Source organism: Pyrus communis, chromosome 13 (genome assembly GCF_963583255.1).
Source record: "Pyrus communis chromosome 13, drPyrComm1.1, whole genome shotgun sequence".
Taxonomy (NCBI): domain Eukaryota; kingdom Viridiplantae; phylum Streptophyta; class Magnoliopsida; order Rosales; family Rosaceae; genus Pyrus; species Pyrus communis.
The window spans coordinates 80986-104971 of record NC_084815.1 but is presented as its reverse complement, the minus strand read 5'-3'; the positions used below and the strand labels follow the sequence as shown (position 1 = coordinate 104971).

General features: G+C 36.9%; 3 protein-coding genes across 3 annotated transcripts; all 3 read right to left on the bottom strand.

The window, feature by feature from the left end:
- Positions 1–1600: 1600 nt before the first annotated feature.
- Positions 1601–3578, bottom strand: LOC137713407 (ricin B-like lectin EULS3). The gene is made up of 4 exons (XM_068452701.1): positions 2904–3578; positions 2677–2799; positions 2040–2268; positions 1601–1868 (listed from the first exon to the last, which is right to left on the bottom strand). Coding segments are annotated over exons 1-4 (960 nt in total). The 5' UTR covers positions 3510–3578; the 3' UTR covers positions 1601–1866.
- Positions 3579–5444: 1866 nt separating this feature from the next.
- On the bottom strand, positions 5445–6155 carry LOC137713265 (uncharacterized). The gene has a single exon (XM_068452555.1). It carries the CDS (start codon positions 6153–6155, stop codon positions 5445–5447), a length of 711 nt encoding a protein of 236 aa, XP_068308656.1.
- Positions 6156–7820: 1665 nt separating this feature from the next.
- LOC137713406 (NAC domain-containing protein 2-like) lies at positions 7821–10124 on the bottom strand. The gene is made up of 3 exons (XM_068452699.1): positions 9548–10124; positions 9052–9371; positions 7821–8926 (listed from the first exon to the last, which is right to left on the bottom strand). The coding sequence occupies exons 1-3, from the start codon at positions 9708–9710 to the stop codon at positions 8288–8290; spliced, it is 1122 nt and encodes a 373-aa protein (XP_068308800.1). The 5' UTR covers positions 9711–10124; the 3' UTR covers positions 7821–8287.
- Between the last annotated feature and the right edge of the window lie 13862 nt (positions 10125–23986).

Below are 23986 nucleotides of genomic sequence, written 5' to 3'. Positions count from 1 at the left end.
GATTGCAATTTTTTCCTTGTTTTTCTTATATCTTATGTAATTTCATTGCTTTGTTCTATTTGTAATAAATATTTTGGGGTGTTTATGTTGATTTTAGTTGCTTGTCTGTTTTGTGGCCTCCTTGATTGATTTAGCAATGAGGAATGCTGCCATGATTAATGAAATATCAAAGTAGTTAGCCTTGAAAATCTCGTGTTCAATTTGGCGTTGCAGTTGTTTCTTAATATCTTCTTGTCCTATTAACAGAACTATTGAGTCTAAAACATTTTAGTCCAAGTTCTAGTTTGGAACTACACCAAACACTTTATTATTCTTATTTTGCTTAGTGCAAGCTAAGCTAATAACTTAGTCTCTAAAGCTAATCGATTCCGAGATAGTTGGATGAAACAAATGCATCAGTTCTTTAGAATTCTAGCGTGCTCGTTTCAGTGAGTGGGGAAGGGGTGAATCCATTTTACGACTTGTTCCAACATCACAAAGAGAAGAGAAATAGCAAATGCCATCAAGTTTAACTATATCTAACGATTCTAACCTTAGTCCACATCCCGACCGATATATAGGTCCGATATGGATCATGCCATGTATGGGTCCGAATTCGTAACGGGTAAACGAACACTCCAACTTATCCATCCTTTCGTTTCAGGCATCTTTTTCTGGGATTCATTCATTTACAAATAGATGATGCTCGTAGCTGTAAGTGTAACCGCACACAGGGACTAATGGTGGCCGCAAAATTATGAATAAACAAGATTGCTTTCAACCCGACTCTGGCCAAGCTGTAAGTGTAACCACACACAGGGACTAATGGTGGGTGCTAAATTATGAATAAACAAGATTGCTTTGGACCCGACTCTAGTCAAGTAGGAGGCTTTTTACATGTATATCATATGACAATAGAGCTCACCAGTCGGTCTTCCGTACGTTATCCCAATTCAAAAGAAAGAATTAGGAGTGGCAGATCGCTTTGTAGTGTTTTTCAAAAAGTACCATGTAACCAAGATAGATTTTCAGGTAAAACAGAGAACGAACACATTCCAGGGCATGGTTTCATCTCATGACATTTTCTACTACATTAACTTCAAAAGGGAAAAGAATTCAAAGAAGGGACAGACCCCGACACTCAGTAATTGAAAGATCATCTTTCTTGATTCAACACCATAGTTTCTCATACGTTAGAGACTCTAAAACCATAAACAGAAAAATTTACTAACCTAATTGGGTAAGCATCAAATTTCAATAAAATCTCATGAGCCCCGTACTTTCACTACCCATTTGCTGAAAATTTCAATAGTCTGCCTGCATGAGCTCCTAACCCAAACTGTTCCAGTCACAAGACCTTGGTTGTTGTGGTTCAACCGAACCTTGGGAACCATTGGTTTAGGAGAGATTTAGGCAACCTAAGCACATGCACTTGGGAGGGCCCAAGGAACATTTGTTAATGTGTGATCCATAATCAAGTGCAACCGCACCTCAAGAATTCAATACTTATCTTTTACGCGCTACACTCAACCTATGCCTCTATCATTGATACCTCTGAGGTGTAACTAAAAGCATCCTAAGTAAAGAAACAAGTAATAATGACAGCGAAAAACTTTAGGCATTGCACAAATTGTTGAAAATTAGTAGATAATTATTTCGATAGATTATAAATACATAATTAACTCTCTATTTTCGATAACACATTATAAATATGAGCCACAGCAGTAGTAGTTGACAGTTTGACACTTAAACACACATTAATAGTTTCACACAGATAAACTTAAAACTCACATCCCTCACCATGAGAACTAGGAGTCTTCCAAACTTTAACACTTTTTTTAGGCACGTGATGTTGCAATAACTCATAGCAGCATTACTGCAAAAGGATCCTGCATTTAGCATCATTAAAAGGGAAAGAAATTAGTTATTAGGAATCTTATGACTTAATGGGAGATAACATTGCTCGGGAAAACCATTAAGAAATCCAAAGATGGAAGTAAGCAAATGAAAAATCTACAAGGAAATTGCTTGGTCTTTCGAGTTATATGTAGACAACTTACAGTTGGGTACAATCTTCCATCTCTGGTTATCTCCTTTATTTTTATTCCACAGAACTATGGTAGTGCCATCATGAACACCCCCAGATTTCTTGTCACCATGATAAGCATCCAGATTAAGGCGAATGTTATTAACCATCCTAACAGTTCTGAAACCGTCACCTAAGTCTGCACTCTCAGTCCACAGTAGAGACTCATCAAGATCATCGGGATTATAAGGTCTCAACTGCACCTGCAAGATGAAACAAGACAGATTTACTATTGATTGTTTAAAACTCATAGCATCTTTAGGCTCCACAAAAAGCAATGAAAAATTTAGAATCACAAGGAATATAATTTGCATGTGCACAAGACTAGGGGTATTTGTGAAGAGACTTTTTGTACCGCTTATAAATTTCTGTTTTTTCATAGAAATTTGTACTTTTGCAAGTCTCAAACACAGAGCAAGGCATATATACCAATCAAAGAAAGAATGTTGAGCAGGACAAGAAAAAACTTAAAGAGAAAGGCTTTGAACTCCACAACTGTCCAAGTTTGTAACATATTAAACAACTGCTAGACCTGCAATGTTAATATTAGCAATGGCAAACAAAATACACGGATTCAGCAAATTATAGAGTTTTGGAAACAAGAACCATACAGGCTGAGTGGCTCCGATGGAATGCTTCAGGGCGTGGCCAGTGGCTTTGTTGATGAGAGCAAAGGAAGGAAAGCGCTCTTCGTCCTTCACCTGTGTACTGTACTTCTCGTCTTTGTACCACCGCTGCAATCCAATCCAATCCCACAAGAATTAGCAAATCCAATCACATTCACACGCAAGGGAGAATAATTAAATCAAATGGAGGCAAGGAGAGAGAGGCTAGAGACCTGGAAGTCATCGGTTGGTTGGGATCGGGCAAGAATGACCTTGCCCTCTCTGATGCTGAGAGAGAAATTGGGATCGGCCTTTGAGAAGATTCTAAAAGTGGGCTTGTTCGAGAGGTAAGAGTTGTTGGGAGAGGAAGAGGGCAAATGAGAAGTCTGATGGGTTTCAGTTCCAAACTGAGCAGCAGGGGATTCATGGTGAACTTGGTGAGCAACATGGTGCACGGTAACAGGCGGTGGACTTGGAGTAGCTTGTGACGATGGGTAGTTGTAATTCTGCACTGGTGGTGGGTGGTGGAGAAAGCCTTGGGGTTGGGAGGGTGGACTTGGAGGTGCAAAACCATGGGAAGAGTGGGACACATGGCTCACACGGGATGGTGGTGGTCTATCTGCTTCGTAGTATGAATCCGGTGGTGGTTGATCTTCTCTGTAGTAGGAAGGTGGTGGTGGTGGATGTTGATCCTCTCCATAGTAGGAAGGTCTCGGAGGAGGTGGAGGTTGATCAAAAGGAGACAGCCTAGTTCCCGGTGGTGGGTAATTCTCTCTTTCTTCCTCGTCCCTCTGATCATGATGACGGTGATGGTGGTTTCTTTGATTTGGGAATTCCATTGCTCAATGCTCTGATTTTTTTCTGTGGGTATCTTCTGGGGGACTTCTCCCTTTATGATCTGCCTTCATGTTTTCAAGCAGTGGACATAATTTTTTTTTTTTTTTTTAATGTTAAGAACACTAAAATTTTAAATTAAAAAAATAATAATGATGTGGTTTTTATGATTTAATTGTTAATTAACGTGTTTATTTTTTATTGATGACACGTTATTTGATTTAAAATTTTGAGTCAAAATCTTTTACGTCCAAAACTGTCTATGACCTCTTTGTGCCTTGTCTAATTGAGTGATACATGTTCTTAACTTAACTTCAACTAACACAGTTAAAAAACACAAAAGTAAAATTTATTCCTTCAATTAATCATTCGCGAAATAATATCTATGAATTAATATCCAAAAACCTAAAAAACCTAAAACAAACACCAAACAAATAATCAAAACAAAGGAGATTGTCCAAAACTTAAACCACAAAAACATATAGAATTCACCAAGAGGGAGAATTCGGCCAACATATGGGCCCATGTCTAAAAATCTAATCTTCCATTGGGCAAATACATCCTGAAAGTTAGAAATCTACATGATAGTATCTTCGGGATTCTCCACTTGAGCAAAATTGGTCTCAATCTTCTGCCCACGTGAATGATACTTAACTACACCATGAGTGAAAGCTCAACAAACACGCAACCAATGGCTCTTGGAACCATAACGGTAGCACATATCTGCTACCATGGTGGCGGGTGCTTTACCTTTATTCTTGAAGGTTGTCGCACTTCAAGGTTTGTTTCCTCCCTTAAATTGGCCATTGCTTTGTCGACCTTGGTCTTCGAATTAGGGTTTGAACCCTTGTAGTGCCTACCACGCCTAGAGTGTTAGTTTTGCCCTCGATTTGTGTTGTCATGTGCGTTAAGCATAGCGGTCGAGTCTTTAGGTCTAACATGATGATTTTCATCAACAATTAATTTTTCTTTTCAGCAAGTAATAAGACAAGGATCAAATTCGAAAATTTCTAACTTTCCGTGCCATGAAAAGTTGTTGCTGTAGGACAATACTGGTGGCATGAGAAGTTGAATAGATCTTCTCGAGATCCTGTTCAATTAAGCCTTATTTGTAGAACTTGAGAAATGATTGGATTTGACAAACTTCATAATTGTGTTTATTCACACATTTATAGTCTTGGAAGCGTAAATGTTGTCAGTCATGTCTTGCTTCAAGCAAGAAGATATCTTTTTGATGATCAAAACATTTTTCTAGAGTGAGCCATAAAGCTCTTAGATCCTGTTCAATGATGTACTTGGTTTTTGCAGTGTATCATACATATGCCTTCATATGAAGATCATGGTGGTTGCTTTGTCAGATTCGCCAACCGATTTATCCGTCTCAGTTTCAATGTTAGCCTTAAGACTTTTTACAATGAGTGGAGCTTCACATCTTGGACCCATTTCTGGCAATTTTTTTCCAAAGACTTCCATAGGGGTAAAGTCGGTTTGTTCAAATTTGACATGTCGATGTCACAAAATGGAACAAGATTATGGTTAGTGCAATGGAGAAACAATTGTCCATACACAATGAGTAGAACATTCAGGTTCTGTTATACATGTTTTGGTGTAAATTTTTCACGATGAAGTCTGAGACATCCAGGTGGGTTGTGTTCAATTGCCCTGATAAATCGAACACTGGATCAAGTATATCCATTGGTTTAGCTTGGTCGAGGAAATTGGTTTCGATACCCTTCTCCTTGAGGGAAGCTTGATACAAGTCCACCAGATGTTTTGGGGTACGTCAAATACGTGCCCAGTGCCCAGTGCCCAATGCCACCACACCTATGGCAGGCTTCTTCAGGATTTCTATGGGTGTTATTCATATGACCTTTACCTTTTTGGCGATTTACATTTTTGAAGCTCAGGCCTGAATTATGCCTTGGACCTTGGTTGTAAAACTAGACACCATGATTCTTGCCTTTCTCGTTCCACCGACCTTGCATGTGGTCACGTCCTCGTTTGTAATTATTGCCACAAGAGGATGTGGTATTCACTTCAAGGGAATCAGCATTCACTTCTGGGAATGACTTCAATCCAGTAGGTCGGGACTGATGATTTTTCATCAGGAGCTCATTGTTTTGTTTAGCCACAAAGAACACCGATATCAGGTGGTTGTATTCAATAAAGCCTCGCTCTCTATACTGCTGTTGTAGGAGCACGTTGGAGGCATGAAAGGTGCTGAAAAACTTTTCCAGCATATCTTCCTCAATGATAGTCTCCCCACAAAGCTTCATCTGGGAGCTAATTTTGAACATTGCAGAGTTGTACTCAGTAATTGACTTGAAATCCTGAATCCTTAGGTGTGTCCACTCATAACGAGCCTTTAGAAGAATCATCGTTTTCTGGTAATTGTATCTATTTCTCAATGCCTTCCAGAGGGCTAATAGATCTTCAACCGTTAGGTACTTGCTCTTCAGTCCTTCATCAAGGTGGCAACAGATAAAGATCATAGCATTTGCCCGATCTTGAGAGAATGCATTGTTTTCCTCCTTGATAGTTTCTCCAAAATTCCCTGCCTCCAGATGGATCTTGGTATCCATTACCCAAGTAAGGTAGTTCTTCCCAGTAATATCCAGGGCAACAAAATCAAGTTTTGCCAAGTTCGTCATTTTCTTTTCTGAAATAAAAATGAGATGTGTAAAGACTTGCAACTTCAAGCTCGAGATTTACATGATTAATGAAGAGGGCAATTGTACCGCACCACTCTCATTGAAACAATATAGTATAGGGTGAGCGATTATACAGCACCACTCAAGTAGTAGGAACATTTAAATATGCAGAGCAGGGTGGGTGATTATATTGCACCACCTAAAATTGCAGTAAAATTAAATTTGCAATTCAAGATGGACGATTGTACCGCACCATATTTGATTGCAGTAAAATTAACATAAATAAATATTGGGTTAGTAGTCACGAGCTACACCAAACAAGAAATAAAAAACATAAGTAATTGTTATATTGAGAACTAGGAGCAGACATGGTGCTAGCAGATCTTAGCGAGGGTACATTAAGCAGGTGAGGCATAGGAGGAAGAAGAACAGTAAAATCCTTGGAGGAAGCATTTTTCAACGAAGGGAGATGAGAACTAGTTAAGGTTAAAGAGTCATGCTAATAACGTGTTATAAATAGGCAAAAATTAGAGAGATAACCTTTGCTAGGTACATGAGAGAAGAATGTGCAAAATATCACATTGTTTAGTTTCGTAACTATAACACAAAATGATTGCAGGAAAAAGAGGAAATGATGGATACTAATATTATTGCTTTCACTTTTTTTCTTTGCTGTGTATTGTAATCACACACGGAGTGCTCTTTATATAAAGCCACATTCGTGACAAACCAAAAAGTGAAATGAGTGCTGTTTTTTGAAAACTTCACACAACAACAATTACTCTACTATTGACCTTTTGAAAATATCACATAACAACAATTACACTACTGAGGGCATTCATTCTCACAAATTTACAACACTTTTTAGGTTTTCAGTAATTAACTTTTATTTTCATTTTCAATTTTTAGTTTTTGTTTTCAAAGTGAAAACAAAATGATTATCCAATTACGTGTTAATTTTCTTTAGGCTATGTTTGGGTAAGAGATTTTCAAGTCCAAGCGACTGAGACCAGGTTATTAAAAGTTTGACTATAAATGTGAAAGGGGTTTGAAACCCCTCCTTACAATGTGTCATTTGCAAATTCATCTCACATGCCTTTGTTTAACCCATGGCGTGCATTCCTAATCCCCACAATCTTTTTTTTTTTTTTTTTTTTTTTTTTTTTGGTCCATCTAGTGTAGAATATCGATTGTGCTCAAAAAATATTTTGTAGTCCATCTCTTAATAAGCTTGGCCTCAATCACTTTGGAACTTGGAACTCTCCTACCTAACCATCATTATCTTGTGTCTTACTTTTTTAACATTCAAACCGAAGTGATTACCAAACAACCCTTAATTAAATTGTGGCGATGACAAATGGTGGTGAGAGGTAGTGGGATGATGGTGGTGGCGTGTGGTGTGGTGGCCATGGTGGAGATGGTGAGGCGAGAATGTCATGGTGTTAGTAGTGGTGGAAGGTGGTAGTGGAATTTTTAACTTTGTTTTATACGTGACTTTTGCTTTTGAATTTTTTTTGGAAATCATTCTTGAAAAATAAAGAACGTTCAGTATGATGCTTTACATAATTTAACCTAAATATTGTACTTCTTGCTTTTTATTTTTTAAATTTATTCTTGAAAAACAACATACATAATACATTTTAGAGTCGTTTTTGTATTTAAAAACAAAAAACTATTTTTGCACCCTTACTTTTTCAAGACAAACATATTAAGTACTAAATCTGATCTGCCAATTGAACAAAAATCAACATACTAAACCCTACATAAAGATATTGATTGAGACGGGGAATTGTAATTACATTAATTGGGAAGATATCCTCCGCTTGTGAAAAAAGAACTCAAGATCAATTCTCATGTTCATAATTCATACCAAGCAGTAAATCTGAATTGCCAATTGTACCCATGTCAATTAACATTATATTGTTTTCGAGGATCAATCTCCCATGCATCATGCATGCCATTCCAGATTGCCAGATTGTATATAAAAATAATCAAACTCCTTTCAGTAATTAAATTTGTGCCATCTTTTGTCATGAACTTATGACCCATAGGAAACGGCTTGACCAAGGTTTGGCAGGTCCGACCTTCCGTAATTTTTCTTTTGTTTCCTTCTTTCTTTCTTTTATATGGTTTTATTCTTGAAAATGAAAACGAGGATTACTCAGAAGTAATTGCTGATTCAAGAATGAATTGGCGGTGTTAGTGAAACTGCAATTGGAATTTACGTCTTTCTTCGATGGATATAATAACATGCCACGATCATCTGTGATGGAATGCTGGCGCTTTAGCCGGTTTTCCGTGCTTGGGGCTGATGATGGCAAGTTCAAACCGTTGTACTGAGGGAGAGTTTGAAACAAATGACTTCTGTTGCTGCTGATATTGGTATTGAACAGCGGTTGCGGGTCTAATCCAGTACTAGTACTCCCGGTACAGCTATAACTAAACTTATTAGGAGTAGTTGATTGAAGTCCAGTTCCAGTTGGGATATAGTACTGGCCATCCGCCAGAATACTAGTGAGTAATGAGTAGTCCATGGCGTCTAGTAAGTTGGAGAAAGAACAAGATTTCTGAGGCTTGAGACTGCTCGTAGTACTAGTACTCATCATGTTGTGATCAAGGATGGGAAAGGGACTTTTCAAGCTTGGTAAAAGGATATCGTGGAGGAAATCTTCTTCTCCTTGAACGTCTTGGTCTTGATCATTTGGCAGTGCCGCTGCTGAAGTCACAACATTCGACTTCTTGTAGATTCGACAAAGAACCCAATCATCCAACTGGGGTCACAAAATAAAGTTCATATATTTATAGTTAATGATTGAAGTACATATGTGGATGATTATTTAATTGAACAATTGATTCTGTAAATCAAATGCTCATAAGATCAAATAAAACTGCTCACCCTCATGGATAAATCATTGAGCTTCATGGCTCTGTGGTGGTTGGTGGTGGTGGTGTAGTTATTTGGGCTTTCTGGAAGGCGGTATTCATGCATGATCCAGTTGGTCTTGATTCCCTTGGGGGGTCTCCCCTTGTAGAACACAAGAGCTTTCTTCACACCAACATTCTGCCGCCCTCCTGATGGTGCCACAATCGTCTTATCTGTTCCAGTTGCCTTCCAATACCCTGATGCGGCAGCCCTGTTTGGCCTCGCACCATTCGGATACTTGCGATCTCTTGGACTGAAGAAGTACCATTCTTTCTCACCAAACGCAGCTTTGGCTAATTAATGGTCGATATCAGCATGCACGAAAGAACACAAAATTAACCATATATTAATTAATCAACTGATAAACTTAGCGTGCGTATACCTTAGAGGCACGCATGTGTGATATGTACAGGAAACAAACAGTTGAATCAATTAATTTATAGTTAAGGAAATTAGGTAGGTGCCGTACCTGGCAATTCCCATGGATCAAACTTGTAGATATCAACTTCAGCGATGATGGAAACAGGTAAGGGAGAGGAGGCCACCTTCTTTATAAGGTAGTGAAGGATGAGCTCTTCATCTGTAGGGTGAAACCTAAATCCTGGTGGTAGCCTAGATTCTGGGTTTTTCATCCTCAATCAACCAAATATTTCCTTGCTAGCAACAGATCTAGCTACCTAAATTGAACCAAATATTGATGAAGAAAGAAGCTAGGAATGAAAGCATGTACATGAAAGAAAATGGAGGAGGGGAGCTTGTGTTATCAGTTGTCGCAAAATGAACGAACCAGCGAACAAACAAACTGAAAATTAAACAAAGGGAAGAAGAGTTTGAAATTTTATTGGGAGAGAACGAAACGAAGGGCTTTTTTATGGTTGTGGGAATTTGTCGGCATGCGGAAAAGAGAGATTAGGGAAATAGGTTGGGATGAACCAGATGATGTTGATGAAGAAAGAAAAAAACAAATCATCAGTTACATTTTCCGCTGAAACAACTATAATATATATGGCTGACAGAGACTAATTACACGCACCGGGATAAGACTTTAGGGTGATAATTTCCCAAATTTATCACATATTTTTATACGTTTTAATTTGCTAACATGACATGACGTGATTGATTGAAGACAACGTCATCCGTATGTTTATACCGTATGTAAGAGTGCCAGCTGAAAGGCTTTCGGTGTATGGCCTAATGGAAAGCAATTATTAGTTTTGTCCTTCCCAAGTTTTCTGAGAGCTAAGTTATGCTTTCACGTAATTAACAGGGAAGGAAGAGGGAGAAAGACTCGGGGGCTGAGGAGGGGAGGAGGCGGGAGAGACGAGATAATAACATATGGGGAATGGAATAAAGAAGAAGATGCATGGCGGCTGGACAAAGGTCCAAGGATAATCTCAATCTAAGGACATAGTCCTCCTCTTCTCCAAATAGATTCGTAACACGCGTCCTTCCATGTTTGGACGAGCTCTCCCCCACTACCAAATACCAATTCATTCCTACAGTCCACATAGAAAGCAGAAGCAAAAGCTCATGTGACCTGTCCTGAGGCTGAACCCAGTATCCATCGTCTCCATCCTGTGCCGTAATAATGCATCTCACTTTGACTTTATTCTTTTTTCACTTTTTATAATGTTTCAGGTTGCTTTAAATTAGAAGGGAAATGGATCCGTTCCGTGTCCTTTCCACTTAATTAACCAATGCCATAAATTCGAATATTTGAAATTTGATTGAACGGTTAAAATTATTATAAATTTTAAAGTGGGTGCTTATTTATAGCCGTTGGATCAAATTTCAAATGTCCAAATTTGTGGCCTTAGTAGATTAGGTAGAAGGGATCCAAACCCAATTATAAGTGGATTCGATTTTCATTCGGTTCAGTTTTTTATCAAAATTAAAAATCAAACTGAAATTATTGTTTATTTGGTTAGGAGTGTTTTTCAGTTTGGTTTGATTTTTTTACGATAAAACCTGAAAACTTGTTAATTAAAAAAAAATCTGAAAAAGGTTAGGATTTCTTGCTTTTAAAATTTAATTGGACCTGAAGTTGCGATTATTTTCAATTAGGCTACGTGATTCGGTTTGATTTCTAAACTTCTTTTTTTTTTTTTTTTGAAAGAATTTCTAAACTTCTAAACCCTTAAATTTTATATGATTCAGTTTGATTTGGTTTCTAAACTTCCAAAACCAAAAACGAACCAATATATTTTGATTTGGTTCAATTTCTTCATATTCGGTTTGCTTTTTTTTCGATTCGATAGACGATTCAGTTTTTTCGTCCTTTTATTCTTCAAGCCACCCCTACTTTAAACCTCTTCACATAACTATTCCTATATCATATCTATGGCCATCCCTGTCAGCTATCACCTTCTGCGTGTGCCTGCCGTGAGTTTGAACTGAGCCTAGGAATAGAAGTGCTTTGGAAGGCATTTAAAAAAAAAAAAAAAAAAATTTCAAAACTTTAAGTTTTAATGATAAAGACAAAATAAAGGGTAAAGTGAATAGTACCATGATTGACTTTTTAGTATAAAAATGTGGTTTTTCATTAAAGTGAACAGTACTGTGGGCGTTTCGTTAAAACTTCCTTAAAAAAAAATGGATGAAAAACGATAAACATACTAAACTATATTTATCTAAGGGTACTATAATTAACCCTTCAAAAATTTAATTGTGCACTTTTTATAAAAATAATTATTTGTCGTTTTAAAATATGAATTTGAAATATCATGGTAATTTAAATTAATAATAACTCAATGGTCATAACTTTTCTTCAAAATCAAATGATAATAACTTATCGTGCTTAACTATTTTTATTTTTTTTATACAACAATATAGTTACACTAAAGGGGTGGGAGAATAACTTGGTTGCAAATCGCTATTACCAAGATTGGAACCTAAAACTTTTCACTTACAAGTGACGAGAAATATCACTAAACTGTAAAACTAAGTAGCCATAACCATTTTATTTTTTGTTTTTACTTTTTACTTTTATGCTTGAGATATGGAGAAAGTTGTGGGATACAAACCTCACACAAACATAGAATAAATCTGGTGTCCATGTAACCAAGAATGAAAAGACAGTTCAGACCTTGTCGCTCCAGTGTGGTGTGAGCCAAAATACCCTCTGATGCCTAAGTTAGATTTAATTGTGGGAAAAATGAATCTCAAGCTATGAGCTTTTTGGTTAAGAAACAGTTACATATCATTGTGGTATATGCATGTCATTATAGAAAGCGAGACATGGGCTTGAAGAGAGCACAAGTGGTGCTACCTAAGTTGTTGGTTTGAACCCCACGTTATCCCGCCTATTTAGCCAACATCGGTTGACCATGGAAAACGTGAGAGGGGCACCAATTAAGAGTCTCGTATAGGGATGACTCTTGACAACATTGATGACCATGATCTATGTCTAGTCCATATGACTATAGGGATCATAATATCTTGAAGATCTTACAGGATCTTGTCTTATAATCAGTTTGGTCCACTCAGCTTAACTCTATTAAGTAGGGTGGCCCAACACATTGTTTTACGTGAGTCCATCTCGTGAGGAGTGGTGCACGGACTAGATTCTCTCCCCTCTTCTTTCCATCCCATTCCATCCCCTTCTCTCACATTCTTTATTTTGTCTTTCTCTTTCTATAAAAAAACTTAATATAAGATTTTGACGTGGCTTAACCGTGACCGTTCAAATAGGAGGAGAGGGAAGGGGAGGGAAAAAAAAAGAGGGTAGAGAATCCTACTCCGTGGTGCACACGCTAGTTTGGCAGAGGTGTCATTTCTATCTGGCATGATTTACAGGGAAACATCCCTTTTATATTTAATGCTCAATCACATGAGGGTTAAGTGTTGGCAAAACTCTAAGGGCGCGTTTACTAATCCGTAATCAGATTGAGAGGAATTGGATCGATGAGGAATTGGATTAAGGAGGAATTGAAATGAGGTGGAATCAGAATCAGATTCTTGTTGAAGTTGTTTACTAAAACTGTCTGGAATCGGAATAGGAATGATGTTGAGTCCATATAAGTTGTTTACTTATTCAGTTGAATCGGAATGAAAACTAGGTTGATTACTATATTTCCCTTACATAAATAAATTATTTTCATATAAAGTTATTGGAATTGATTTATATTTCATATCATATTAATTCATAAAATAATTGAAGAAGCTCTTCTTAAAGTGATATTTATATAAATAAAAAAAATAAAAAAAACCAGCAGCTCATCCCCTTCCTCCCGATGTCCCAGCATCCTCATCTCTTCCCTTTCTTCAATCCTATCTTTCCCCAACCCCCACAGCCTTCCCACGACCTCCCATATTCACAGGTCCTCCACTCCTCCTCCCTTCCATCCATATCCTCTTCATCCCTAGCCCCCACAACCATCCCACCACCTCCCGAATTCGTAGATTCACATGCATCCTCATATGTCTCTCTTGTTCTTAAATTCTGCAAGCGACGAGGAGAATTGGGGTTCGGGTGTGGCCGAAGTCGACGCTCCTCCTAGGAAAATTGGTGAGACTAGAGAATAGAGTGATATGGGTATCTCTGTTGGATTTGGCGATGAAGTTTGTAAGGCTATTTTGAAATTAGGGTAATTTTGGAACAAAACTTTGATTCTAGAGGACTCCCCTTCAAGGAATCCAAATACCAAGTATTATTAGAGAATCTGACTCCGGGTAACACCGGAGTCTGATTCCAGAAATGAGCTGGGTCCCACCCCATTTTTCCCCCGATTTTCATTCCTCTGGTGGTAGTAAACACTTGAATTCCTCGAATTGTGTGCAATTCCCATTGCCCATGTCCAATTCGCCATTCGTAAACACACCCTAAGGGTAATTACATCATATCTACTTTGGTACACATGATATCCCCTCTAGGGCTGGTGAAATTTTGTTTACTAAAAAAGTATATGAACACCAATTGTATGATAGGATTAAAGTTATCCAGTTTAATCTAATGGTAGGTAGTAATCCAATCCAATCCAATCCAATCCAACATACTAAACTAGATTTAGAAATGAAACCTACAATTTTTAACATGTGGTTGAAACTCAGCCCTAGCAAACTTATAAACGATGCTGCTTTAGATGTAAGCAACCAATCATGTAGTTTGAGGTTTGGAGTTCGGATTTTGGAATACCCACTTGTATTCTTAAAATGCTTTCACACAACACACACACTTCACAAGAAGTAGTAGCATAGTGAAAAAAAAATTTGATGGTCAAGGTAGTAAGTAAGACTTGGAGTTGGATGTGTTTATTTTCTATGGTTTAGGTGGATTGAATCAACGCTATCATATCATGCCAGCTAGCATTCACATCCGCCCTAATTACTGATTGGAGAGCTTGATTTATTTTCATATTGAAGACTTTGAACATGATTAATGTGTCAAGCTAAGCAAAGCATTCACTCATGCGTGTGCAATAGATGCATTATAAGTCATAGAAGAATCAACAGCCAAAATCAAAACACCCGCATGCAATCGATCTAATTTCATTCATCCACCCACAGATACTGATTCCTTTAATAATGGTAACATCGAGTAGTTCATATCAGCCAGTGAACCTTTCAGAAGAAAAAAAAAAAGCCTTGACAAGGACTTGTAGCCCATAATTCATAATTCATAGGGTAAATTGTAACAATGGTCTCTCAACTAAAAATTCATTATTATTGGTCTCTCAACTCATCAAAACGTGCAGCTATGGTCCTTCAATTAAAAATCAATTACCATTGGTCCCTCAACTTTAATCAAGCCAGAGAAATTATCCATCAACTTTAACTCAATTGAAACAATGGTCTCTCAAACTTTAACTTAATTGTAGCAATGGTCCTTCCAATATAACTTATTCTGACGAAGTTGATGAAAGTGATCATAGTTACACATTTTAATGAGTTGAGAGACCAATGGTAATGGTTTTATGATTGAGGAACCATTGCTCTAACTTGATTAAAATTGAAAGACTATTGTTACAATTTACTCTAATTCATAACACCTATTAAGGTGTACGTGCATGAGTTTCGTGAATGTTTTGACTAGATCATCAATTTGTATGTTAATTGTTACGGATACCAAACAACATCACTAATTTCTAGATCAGTCTAATCCTCAAAAAGAGCTTTTTTACGGAAAGGGATCATCTCCGAATCCCTTCCTCCTAATCCACCAAATCATGAAATCCGTACCATTGAAATTTGATCCAACGGTTACAAACAGAGATCCATTTTAAAAGTTATAATAACTTCAAATGTTGGATCAAATTTTAATGATCCGGATCTCCTAATTTGATGGATTATAAGGAAATGATCGGCCTTACCCTTTTTTACAAGTCACATCCTTATTTAGATATTTGTTTTCAGCCAAATCAATAATTAATTACTTCATTCATACTCCAAGCCAAGTGCCCCAACCATAGCTAACCAAGCGTCCAAGCAAGCAAGTATATCACTTACTTCCCAACCCTTTTCTTTTTATGATGAGAAATCTAGAGAATGTGTTTATCATCCAAAGTTATGGTATGCGCCCAATCCATAATACAATCCTAAGCTAGCGTCTTTCAAGAATTCTCTCCCTAATGCGGTGTTTTCCCTGTCCAAACTGGCAGCCCCAGTTAGGGTGCTTAATGCTTATACTAAATCATACTTTGAGGTTATTATTTTGAAGAATAGAATTTATACCAATACACACACACGCGCGTGGATGCTTTAACAAGAGGGATCTCTATTTTTTTTTTTTTTAAATGGGGAACACTCTTGACTGTTGAATTGGCTTTAATGAAATTGTGTGGTTGAAATTAAATCACAGGCCACATAATTTCATTAAAGTCAAATCTAACGGTCAAGAAAGTATCTTTATATATATATATATATATATATATATATATATATATATAGAGGAACTAAAAAAAAATTAGCAGCCCGTTATCCAATATATATATTGATATTTTTACTATTTTCTATTTAGATTTTCTTCTGCATTGACAATTTTCATCATTCAAACTGGGGAAGGGATCCTCTCCGGATCCCTTTCCACCAAATTCATCTAATCCATCAATCCGGGCCCTTAAAATTTGATCCAACAACTATAAACAGAAGGTCATTTTAAAAGTTATAATAACTTTAGCCGTTAAATCAAATTTCAAAGACTTGGATTGGTAGATTAGGTGAGTTTCAAATTGAGCCCGGCATGATTCCCCATAAGGAGGGGAAAAAAAAAGAAAAAAGAAGAGAGAGGATCCTCGTCGGATCCTCTTTGTAAGGATTCTAATGATCATTCAATTACATCCATTCATCGTACATTATTTGACCAGTTTTTGTCAAGTACTGTTTATATTTAATTTTAAATAAAAAATATACAATAATTTTTTACCGTATAATGTACAATGAACGGATGTGATTGGAGGATTCCTAATATCTTTATAAAGAGAATCAGGTAAGGATCCTTGGAATAAAATTACCACCTACCACTAATTAGTGCTTCCTGGATTGGGGGAGCTCCCACAATACATGAAGCCAAAGAAAAAGGACAAATAGGTGTGGTCATAACATGATGCAAGTGTTTTTGGAACACCTGCAAAGAAAGGAATACTAATTTGTCTGTCAAGAAAATGAGCAAAATCCAAAAGATGATTCTACACAAGTCTATTAAATTAATTATTCTTCTTCAAATATGCTTTGTTCAACCTTATCTTTGGTATTTATGCACGAATGCTCATTATAAACTCTTTAAATCTTATGTCATGCCTGATGCAAAATAAGGAGAACCTGGATTTTTTAAATGCTCTTCCCCTGCCTCCATTCCTCACCTGAATACTAGGTAACTTGTTCACCTACAATAAATCAAATAATCACATGTCAAACGCAAAAAAGGAAACCAACACCACTAATTACTATCCTATCCTATGACAGTTGACCAAGCATTTCTGCAACACCCAGTCTCAGTTGGTTAGATAAATTGACTTAGCAACTTCAACTCCTAGCCTAAACCAAATGTCATTGGTTGTCACATTGAGTTGGTTTGATAAATTGACTTAGCAAAGGGGTAATGTATATATAAAAAGCATGGCCAGGAAGTATTGGTTAATTGCCAGCTACAAAAGTCTTGATCGTGAGCCCCAGTAGTTTTCCACGTGCAGTTTACCTAATCTAATGGATAACGCTTATCCACTGTCAAATGCTCATGTACCAATTTTTTATTTAGGTAATTCTCAGTTTATTATTTTAAAGGTTTTTTATTCAATATTGTATACATTAAATTTTTTTCATTTCAGTATAGTACTTAAGATCACCTTCAACCGAAACGGTTAAATATAATCCTGTCTAGAATTATAATCCTATAAAAAAAATTTAAATAAATAATGTCAGGTCATACTTATATATCATTTCTAATAAAAGGAACTAAACATAAATCTCTCAATAATTTATTAATTTTAAATTTATACTTTAAATTTATGATTAATTTAATTAAACTATATTTGGATCGTTTCAAATTTATTTGCTGAATTTGAATCAGTTATTGCAACTGAGGAGCTCAACACCAAAAATATGCTAAGAGGGAGGCTACATTTGGATAGCCTGATGTCCATTTGGTCAAATAATGGCCTAGTGGACTCCATATAATTATAATCCAACCATCAGTTGAAAATGAATATTTGGACAAATCAAGCAATTTTTGGCTTTTAAACGTTCATACATCTGTTAAGTTTTCTATTAAAACATCCATTAATATGTGACGTGACGGTCACGTAAACAATAATTGAACGTCACATGTCAATCTGAGCCCCACTTGAATATTAAAGATTTAAAAATATATATAAATTAAATTAAATTTAAAAAAGAAAAAAAAACTAAAAAACACAATCTCTCTCTGCTGTCGAGAAATTCTGAGTTCGTGTAACCCAACCCCCAAAAAAGAAGCCCAGCGGTAGCAAGACAAGAGTCACAAAGATTTGAGGTCTTCTTCCTTTAGTAACCCCCCTCCAAAACAGAGCCCCAAAAATCAAATTAAAACCAAAATTCCTTCCGCCGCCTTCTTGGCTGTCGAAGGAGCACCGTCGCTCGAACGCCGCACGACACTTGTTGACTGGCTTGAAAGAAGCTGAGTTCACTCCTACAAGAACCAAAATTTTTCCTCACAGAAATTAACCTCGATTAATAACAGGAAAAAAAAAAAGCAAATTGGGGCAAAAATAACATTCATCCCTTGGAGATTGTGGAGGTGGTGCAGCTCGGTTGGGATCGGTGTCAGGAGGCGAGAAGTGGTGGTTGGAGTTGCAATGGAACTAGCCGCTAGATTAGACTAGTGAGAAAGAGATGAGAAGAGGGGAAGGGCCAAAATTCATCCACCCAAATCTCAGTTTTTACTGTGCTCTCAAAGATGGATTCCAATGAAGGTAGAGCACAAGTAAACTCGTCGTCCCTTCGACGCCTAGCTCTTCTACTGCAACATCGAGATCCAGGACTTGTAGCATAGCTTCACTCAATTCGGAATCAACTGGATGCCGCAAATCCCCCTGTTTGGCCCCAACCACGGCCTGAAAGAGTCGCAGCAGATGGACCAAGGCGATGCTGATAGGGGTAGTCAACGGCGACCTCGCCGAGCAGATTGAAAAGGACCTGTATTGCCTGCCTCCACATCCCCTCCAATGAATAGTGGTCACTATTAAATTAAATCAACATTTTTTTTTATTGTTTTTTATGTTGTTATTTTTATTAAAAAAAATTAATATAAAATATTAAAATAATTTAATCGTGATTACAGAATATAAGAGGAGATACAGAGGGCACACAATTCGATTGAAAAATGAGAGTGAGAAAAATAGAAATAGTGGGGGAGGAGGAGAAAGAATAGCCGGTGATTATGTCAGTTGGAGCAGACGCCAGCGATGGGAGGTGACGTGGTATTTTCGAAGTCTATGAGAGAGTACCCAAACTAAAAACCTACTTTTAGGGTTTAGTTTTTTTATTTTTAAATTTTTTAAATATCTGCATGGTCAAGATTGACAAGTGGCGATTAATCATTATCAACGCGGGTGTAAATTCACAGCTTAACGACTGTTTTAATAGAAAACTTAACAGATGAATGAAAATGTCTCACAATTATCACTTTAGATATCAGACAAGAATGAAAAAAAAAAAACTTCACATATGAAAAGTTAAAAACCAAAAAACTTCTGAGTAGTGAACTAAAAATTACCCTTTTTATTTTGAGAGAATACAACATGTGCTAGGACTTACCAGAAACTACCACAGAAAGTAAAAGAGTTGGGCCATCTTTGATGGAGAGGTTAAAGGGTCAAAGCATCACCTGATGTTGGACAAAACTCATCTCCAACCAAATGTTGGGCGCCCGGTACCCAGCCCGTTTCGGAAGTATGTGGCTTACTCCCGATGTGGAGCCTAATCCTGCCGCAAGGGCTTGTGATCCTCATGCCACCATTGCCGGTTTCAATGATTGGATAATGATTTTGATGTCTGATTTATGGTCTTGGATATGATGACTTAATTTACATATTCATTTTAATCTAATTTTTTCACATTTTCTATTCATCTCGAGAATTATGTCCAGATATCTTTATTTTAATATGGTATTATTTGGACCCGATTTTACACCATCGGCCCGAGTAATCAAGGTCATTGAGTGATCATAGTTCTCAACCGTCAGACGGAAAAATGGAGATATTTTTGCTAAAGGATAATATTATGGATTTTATCATAATATTTATCTTCTTGGTATCTTCTTAAACCAGATAAATAGGATGCTATTTATATCTCAAATAAAGCAATACAGTTCAAATTGATTTGGGATGTCTGACGGCACTTGGAAGCTTAAAATGAATTTGAAATTCATTTGATCAGAATGCATGCACGATAATAGAGATGATGGCTTTTGGTGATGATGTGAGGATGAGATGAGAAACCTAGGTAGGCTAGGTTTTTAATGCATGGTGATGGTGTTGTGAGATTGAGTTCAAGGCCATAAGAATTGATGATGGGATTAGGCCATATAGTCTGCATGCCGTGTGGACCGGGCTAACTATTTATATATATATATATAAAATAATTGGTGGCTATTTATTTGTTCATCTCCAAGTGTGCGGATTATTTGGGGATTCGATGTGATAACTGATAAGACTAAACATAAGGATAGGATTTGGTTGTATTTTTGGCTAAGTTCAGAGTCTTGGGGGGAGTAAGGCTTATCCGAGGCTCAAATCAGTGGAAGAGTTCTACTAACATGGTAGTCTTTACCAGCTTATCAACCAGCGCATACTCGTCCCTATAAATACAAGGCTAAAAACAACGAAAAGAGGCACCTCCAATTCAACACACAATTGCCTTGCGCAAACCTCTCAAACATCTTGAGATTTTTATTTTCTTTTACCGCCGACACATCTTCAGTTTGGATAAACAGCACTGTGAAGGCAACCGGCGAACATCTTCAGTTTGGATAAACAACACTGTTGTCGTAGAATCAGCCAACCAAGGAGCACCTTCAGTTTGGATAAGCACTGCGTCGAAGCCAACTAATTACATATCCAAGTCTCGGTCGAGAAGAGTTTTTGAATCCTTATTGGTAGATGTCATCTTATTAGCCTTCTCGGCGAAATAAGGTGTTACAAGTTACTACATTCGGCGGAACGCCGAGTGGTTTTATGATTGGATACTCACAAGTGAGTTTCAGAGTTCGGCATTCTGACAGCTGAACCACATTTACCATCAAGACATGCATCTCCTTTGAGTACTTGTGTCCATATAGTCTGGTGTTAATTCGATGTGCTTATACTCTTACGAATATAATTACTGCGATCGAATCCGGCGCTAACGATTTGTGAACTTCGCAGAACTAGCAGCCTTGTCTTCAGGCTCGAGAACCCGAAGGCCGAGACTTGTTCCTTCCTCAGCCACAATTGCAAGATCAAGAAGTCAGCAACGTGCTCAACGCAACATCAACAAATTGTACTCCTTGGCCAAGCTCGGCCGACGAGTTGGCACGCCCCGCATCAACCGAATGACGTAGTTAGCTCATTAGTTACTCGGCCTACGCGTCACGTAGCCTTTGTAATTTTTAGGGTCAACATGTATAAGTAGTAGTTTAATCAAATTAACCAATAAATTTAAAAAATAAACTTAAAACTAATAAAATTATTGAAGGGCTATGTTTAGTCCCTTTTGCTTGAAGACCATATATAAATATGGTCTGGATTGTTCTTGAAAAATATGTTTTTGCATAGCTATAATTATGGACGGAGCAATATTTAGAGTTAGAGATGACCTTAGTTTCTCTTTTTCCGAGCCACATTGACATAGTTCAAAAACGCTATAGGAAGGGAATTCCAAAATTATGTTCCAACAATATAAGAGGGTTTCCATGCTATCAATTATTAAAGAAAACGAAAAGGAGGTTTTCCATGAGCCTTTAATTTCACAAGGGCGCTGTACAAGCACTGTCATTAAAAAGGCTTATCCAACACAGAAATCATGACTAAATATGTGGTGAGAGACTAGATTCTACTAACCATGAATATGAGAAAAATTGATAAAGGCTGGAACAGAGTTTCCAAATTTCGCCAATCACGGGCTCAACACAAGTTTGGTAAGAGCTTAGTTTCAATGTTCCTTTAACAGCACCAAAAAATCTGCATGTTATAAAACTTTCACCTCAATCAGCATAAATATTCATATCACAGAAGCAAAAGCATTATTAAAATCCATTAACAAGTGAGCACATACCTGCAGTATTCTACAGTCTGCCAGGCGGTGAAATAAAATCACCTGTGCACCGATTTAATTTAATAGATGCTGCAGAAAATAGTGGAAAGGAGGGAAACTTTAAAGTATACTCTTGATATTTCAAATTGCACATGTATTTGTTAGGATTTGGTTCGTCTTTTGTTAAAAAGAGTCCTATTTTGTTTAGTATTGTATTAAAAAAGTTAAAGGTGCATAGATTCTTGTCTTACACGGATAAGGAAAGAATAACTTTCTTGTACAATTAGATTAGGAATACTAAAAGCAGAAAAGAAACAGGAATGCAAATGTGCTTTCCTAGTCATATTATAGGCGTGTAAACCACACCCTGTACTTATGAATAGGGTGCGGCAAGAGCTGAAAAGCAACCAGAAAAACAGAGAGACGGCTGAGAGAAGAGGGGATTAGTTCCAAATTTTGCAAAAGTACTATACTCTATTATTAATATAAAAAAAAAAATTTCTTGCTGCCATGTTTCTAGTTATTTTTTAGGGTAGCTGCTAAATGTCTGCCACGTGGCAAGTAAAATATTTTTTTAATTTTATTTTAAAAAACCTGAATTTTCTCAAAAAAAAGAAAAAAAAATGGTAAATTACACTTTCATGCCTCAGGTTTTGGGTCTATTTCAATTTCTTACAACATCTTCAAAACATTTCACTTTCATACCTTAAGTACTATTTTATTTCAAAATAATATACATTTTACATCCATTGATTTGTTAAATGCTGACGTGGCTGCCGAATGTCTGTCACGTGGCAAATAAAATAAATATTTTTTTTTTTAAACCTGAATTTTCTCATAAAAAAAATGAAACCCACTACACCCCCCCCCCCCCCCCCCCAAGCAACCCACATCCCTATCCCTAACCCAAAACCCAAAAAACCTGCTGCAGTAGCAAGAAGAAGGAAGAAAAAAAAAAAAAAAAAAAACCTGCAGCAGTAGCAGCAAGAAGAAGAAGAAGGAAAAAAAAAACCCCAAACTCAGTCCCCCCCCCCCCCGGCACCGTGCGACCTTCTCCCCTTCCCTGCCCCCCTCGAGTCAGGATCTCATGATTTTCAGTACGGGTGGGTTTTGAAAATACTTTGAGTTTGAGATGATTTTTGGACTAGTTTTGTGGTAGATCCACCTAATCTCGGATGGAATTTTTGTGGGTGATGGGGGATGGGAGAAAAGGGTGGCTCAGGTGGGACGAACTGGGGTTCTTCTTCTTCTTCTTCTTCTTCTTGCAAGTTTTTGGGTTCTGGGTTAGGGTCGCTTGGGGGGGGGGGGGGGGTGGCACTGGTTTCATTTTTTTTTTTCCTTTTTTTGAGAAAATTCAGGTTTTTTAAAAAAAATTAAAAAAACTATTTTATTTGCCACGTGGTAGACATTTGGCAGCCACGTCAGCATTTAACAAATCAATGGATGAAAAATGTAACGGATGTATTATTTTGAAATAAAATAGTACTTAAGGTATGAAAGTGAAATGTTTTAAAGATGTTGTAAGGAATTGAAATAGACCTCAAACTTGAGGTATGAAAGTGTAATTTAACCTTTTTTTTTTCAATTTTTTGAGAAAATTCAGGTTTTTAAAAAAAATTAAAAATTATTTTATTTGCCACATGGCAGACATTTGGCAGCCACGTGACATATATGTGGCAGCCACGTTAGCATTTAACAGATCAATAGATGGAAAATGTAACGAAGGTATTATTTTGAAACAAAATAATACTTAAGGTATGAAAGTGAAATGTTTTGAAGATGTTGTAAGGAATTGAAATAGACCCTAAACCTGAGGTATGAAAATGTAATTTACCCTATTTTTATTTGCTAAATTTAGTTTATTGCCAGATGCATAAAAAATATCTAGAGGGGAGTCGAAATAACAATATTTTCTCTAATTCATTACTACTTCAAAATAAACAAGTTTTTCTTCCAAAGAATGAGTATATATTTTCTTTGTTTACTCTATTTCCTTTACATTCTATACCCTTATGTTAATCGGCCAATATGAAAGATACATCATATTAAGGGCTAATTTGGTATTAATGTGCTTTGAAAAAAAGTTGATTCTGCTGTGCTGTGAAATAAAGCAATTGTACTGTGAGAATAAGCAACTGTGAAATAAAGCAGCAGAGTGTTTGGTAAACTTTTTTGTAAAAGTGCTTTTGAAAAAAAAAAAAAAAAA

What these genes read in the sequence shown, in the direction of transcription:
- LOC137713407 (XM_068452701.1), bottom strand. Translation starts at nt 3,509, where the DNA reads ATGGAATTCCCAAATCAAAGAAACCACCATCACCGTCATCATGATCAG. An exon ending in AACCAACCGATGACTTCCAG is followed by an intron (nt 2,800 to 2,903) that starts GTCTCTAGCCTC and finishes ATTGGATTGCAG; the next exon opens with CGGTGGTACAAAGACGAGAA. An exon ending in CCATCGGAGCCACTCAGCCT is followed by an intron (nt 2,269 to 2,676) that starts GTATGGTTCTTG and finishes TTCATCTTGCAG; the next exon opens with GTGCAGTTGAGACCTTATAA.
- LOC137713406 (XM_068452699.1), bottom strand. Translation starts at nt 9,710, where the DNA reads ATGAAAAACCCAGAATCTAGGCTACCACCAGGATTTAGGTTTCACCCT. An exon ending in TGATCCATGGGAATTGCCAG is followed by an intron (nt 9,372 to 9,547) that starts GTACGGCACCTA and finishes ACCATTAATTAG; the next exon opens with CCAAAGCTGCGTTTGGTGAG. An exon ending in TCAATGATTTATCCATGAGG is followed by an intron (nt 8,927 to 9,051) that starts GTGAGCAGTTTT and finishes TTGTGACCCCAG; the next exon opens with TTGGATGATTGGGTTCTTTG.
- LOC137713265 (XM_068452555.1), bottom strand. Translation starts at nt 6,155, where the DNA reads ATGACGAACTTGGCAAAACTTGATTTTGTTGCCCTGGATATTACTGGG.